At 34.7% G+C, this 3,847-nt stretch overlaps 1 protein-coding gene across 1 annotated transcript; it reads right to left on the bottom strand.

Moving 5' to 3' along the window:
* Positions 1-1,066: 1,066 nt before the first annotated feature.
* On the bottom strand, positions 1,067-1,963 carry LOC108998296 (classical arabinogalactan protein 4-like). Its single transcript, XM_018974814.1, has one exon. It carries the CDS (start codon positions 1,797-1,799, stop codon positions 1,368-1,370), a length of 432 nt encoding a protein of 143 aa, XP_018830359.1. The 5' UTR covers positions 1,800-1,963; the 3' UTR covers positions 1,067-1,367.
* Positions 1,964-3,847: the final 1,884 nt, after the last annotated feature.

The raw sequence follows: 3,847 nt of genomic DNA, 5'->3' as shown, positions 1-3,847 counted from the left end.
AAAATGAGAGCATTGGAATCACAATGGGATGTTAATATTTGATGTGAAAAAGATTCTTAGCAAGTTTGCGTGCTGGTCTATCAAACACACTAAGAGAAATACTAAAGTGGCTCATTGTCTTGCCAAGAATGTACTAGATATAATTGACGTACTCATTGAATTAGAGGATATTCCTCTTTGTATTGCTTCTCTTTTATAGAGTTTCATAGCAATAAAAGTATTTGACTCCTCTAAAAAAAAATGGTAAAATGGTGGCCAACACAATTTCTTAGTTACTGAACATTAAATTTCTTAGAACACCAAATATCTTGCTATTTATTGTACAAATTTTGTGGGGGGCATGCAATTGCATTTTGGTGGTGATCATGGATCGAACCTTTTTCTTTTAAATTTCTTTTGGGTTAAATAAGTCTAAAATAATAAGTAACGCTATATATTACATTCTCATCCGGTCATGTGTGCCTGACAAATTAATATATAAATAATAGGGTGGCGGGATCATTTCTATTACAAAATTATAAGGAAAAGGAAGGTGAAAAGGAGGGTGGCAAAAGAATAGGGTGCGACCTTCATTGCAAAAGGAGTGGTCCATCTCGTTAATTAGGTCTTGCCACGTGAGAAAAATAAATAAATAACAGTTGGGAAAATTGGATAAAAAAAGTTCTGATTTTCTAATAATTGTATCAAATTCTTTATTCATGGACGGCCTATTTAACTATCAAATCAAGTTCTAGTTCGATCAATCTGTCGAGTAGCATTGTTTATTTACAACCCTACGTGTAAGGGCTTCACCAATTGAGAATTGCCTTCTATATTATAATGCCATTCGTTGTGAGATTTTGGAGATAAAGTTTTGTATTAAAGTTCTATGATTACGTTTGGATGATGAGATTATTTTAGATAATTTGTAAATATTACTAAAAAAATAATAAATAACAATAAAAAATCATCTCACTAACCAATGCATATATAGCCATGTTTATTATAAGTTGAGAGATAATTTAATGGTATCTTCCAAATATAAAAAAGAAAAGAATCAATTTGTAAGCTGCAAATATACAACAGATTAGGGACCAAAAGAATAACAAACTGTTTTATTCAACTACTAGAAAACTGATTTACACGAGTCGACTCATCTACAAAGGGATACAGTACGTGTCAACACTAAAGAAATGAAAATATCCAAATAATCATTCTCATCGCCATATAAATGCATCCTCCGTCAAACCCAATATTGAATGAAACAAACACGGCAAAAATAATAAATATCAAAGAAAACAAAAAAACATAGATCTCAGCCGTCCATAAGAAAAGAAGATCTGTAGTTAAAAGCGTTGAACATCCACGTGGACAGATCCGAACCCAGTCTAAGCCAGAACAACCACGGCGAAGAAGGTTGCAACTAGAGCGGTCCCAGCGACAACGGCTTTGCTAGGAGAGAAGGCACCACTGGGGGGCTCAGCAGAAGCCGCTGGCTCGGTTGAGGGGCTCAGGGGAGAGGGTGCAGGGGGCGTTGAGGTTGCGGGAGAAGGAGACGAGGAGGATGGGGGAGAAGTCGCCGAAGGAGTGGGAGCCGAAGAAGGGGCTGGGGTCGGTACTGCTGGTGTAGTCGGAGCTGGTGCAGGGGTTGTCGGAGCTGGAGCTGGGGCTGGGGTGGTCGGAGACGGGGCTGGAGATGGCGGGGATGAGACTGGTGAGGGCGGCGTGGCGGTGGGTGCAGGCACCGGAGCCTGGGCTAAGCATGATGTGGCCAAGAGACTGGAGATGATGAAAACTTGGAGAAACCGAGCAAAACCCATCTTCAAGAACGAAAGAAAACTGATCCTTTTCTTTTCTGTGTTGGTTTCAGAGTATGAGGGGAAGATTGGAGAAGCTGAGAGAGGCTGGGTGACTCAAAAGTATGGAGAGAAGAGAGTTCTCAAGTTAAAGGATTAAAGATTGCTGTCTGTTTTGCATACATTGTACTTGGTATTTATAGTAAAAGTCCATGATCAGGAGCTTGGAATATTGTCTCACAATCAAATAATCGGTGTTCTTCCTCTGCAAGGATAAGGTACGCAGAGGTGTACGTAGTCAACAAGCCAAGATACGACACCTGTCCTGGTAATGGAGATTAATTACGATGGTGCTATTGAAACTGGACATGTGTAGGCAGGTGAGGTGAGTTGGACACGGTTGTTTGTTGAATAAAAAATAGCGGACCAAGCTGTGTTGGTGCGAACTTTCGCAGGCTGTCTTTAGGGGCGGCGCTAACCTTTTCAACACGTTGTGGCGTGGTGAGTCGGTATCCGCGTGTTTCTACCTCCGACGCAACCCATAATTAGGATACTCTTGAATATCATTTCACATTTATTATATAAAAAAAATTTAAATATAAACAATTATGCATATTAATATGCATATTTATTTAATATAATTAAATTAAAAATAATTTTTATTAAAAATAATATTAATTTAAATTTAAAATATGAAGACAACAATATTAATATACAGATTAGTATATAAACTTATTTATACATAACAAAACTCTTATTATAAAGTTCTAACAATTCATATGTTTAATATTACTCTAATTTTATTTAAAATTTGTGTTTTTCAATTTTATTACAATTTAATAAATGAATTTACTAATATACATAATGGTCGGCCATTTTAGAATGGGCACTGCTATGGGTCCCGAATTCGGGACCCATTTTGTGTCCCGAATAGACATTTTATTTTTTTTGTTTTTTTTATGTATTTTTTTAATTATCATAAATATTTTTAAAAAAAATAAAAAAATCACAATATCATTAAAAAATATTTTTTTAATCATTCAATAAAAAAAAAAAAAAAAAAAACAAACAAACATTCGGGACACACTTTCGGGACCCAAAGCATTTCCCTTTTAGAATAGATAAATGGGTGATATTTTGTGAGCCATTGTTGTAGGTGAAAACAATACACTCTTTACTTTGCTTGGAAGAGGCGTGTTTGGTTGAGTTTTGGTATGCACCTGTTACCATATGTTGGCTTGAATGATGAGTAGAAGCTGGCATTAATTATGAAAAATATATATAGGTTATAGCTTGTGGTGAAAGGCTGGCCAGGAACATATATGCGCGGCATATATATGCGATCAGGTGAGGTTTTTAAATTTAAATATATATATATATATATATATATATATATATATATATATTATTGCACAAAGTCGTCCATGATGATGTTATGCTCTACGGCTCCAAGCTGGCTCCAAATAAGATAAATAGAAAATGATGCCTCAACGTACAAAAGCATTGAAATATACTCGAAATGACATGCTACCAATTGTGAGTATCGATTCTTGTATAAGATAAACGTCCAAAATGTTTTCACTTATAATTTATATAGGTTGGTGTCACGTCTATATATATATATATATATATTATAGGAAATAGATTTTATTTCATAAATGAAAGAAGTTATAGTTGTGATTAATTAATATAGAGAAAAATTTTAAATACAAGTCAAACTACACATCTGTATATAGAGAGATCGATCGATCAGTTTGATAATTAATAGAATTCCATTTATTTGTAAATGAAGTTCTTATTTTGACGTTTATAATGATTCAATAATTAGTTCTTTTGAGTCATGCACGTTGTGACATTGCTGATTTTGATTGTTATATGTCGTTGATCAGTACTCAACGTACGTACGTGCAATATTGTATATATATTCAATTTTTCTTGGTATTATTGTTGGCATCAGATCCTATATATTATGCAAGGTGAGAAATTACAAATGATGTTAGAGCTAATTCAAACAAGAAGTATGAAACTTACGCTAGCTCATGATGTGTTAAGTGGGAGATCGATTGTGATCA

Source organism: Juglans regia, chromosome 12 (assembly GCF_001411555.2).
Source record: "Juglans regia cultivar Chandler chromosome 12, Walnut 2.0, whole genome shotgun sequence".
Classification (NCBI taxonomy): domain Eukaryota; kingdom Viridiplantae; phylum Streptophyta; class Magnoliopsida; order Fagales; family Juglandaceae; genus Juglans; species Juglans regia.
This window is presented reverse-complemented; position numbering and strand designations above follow the sequence as displayed.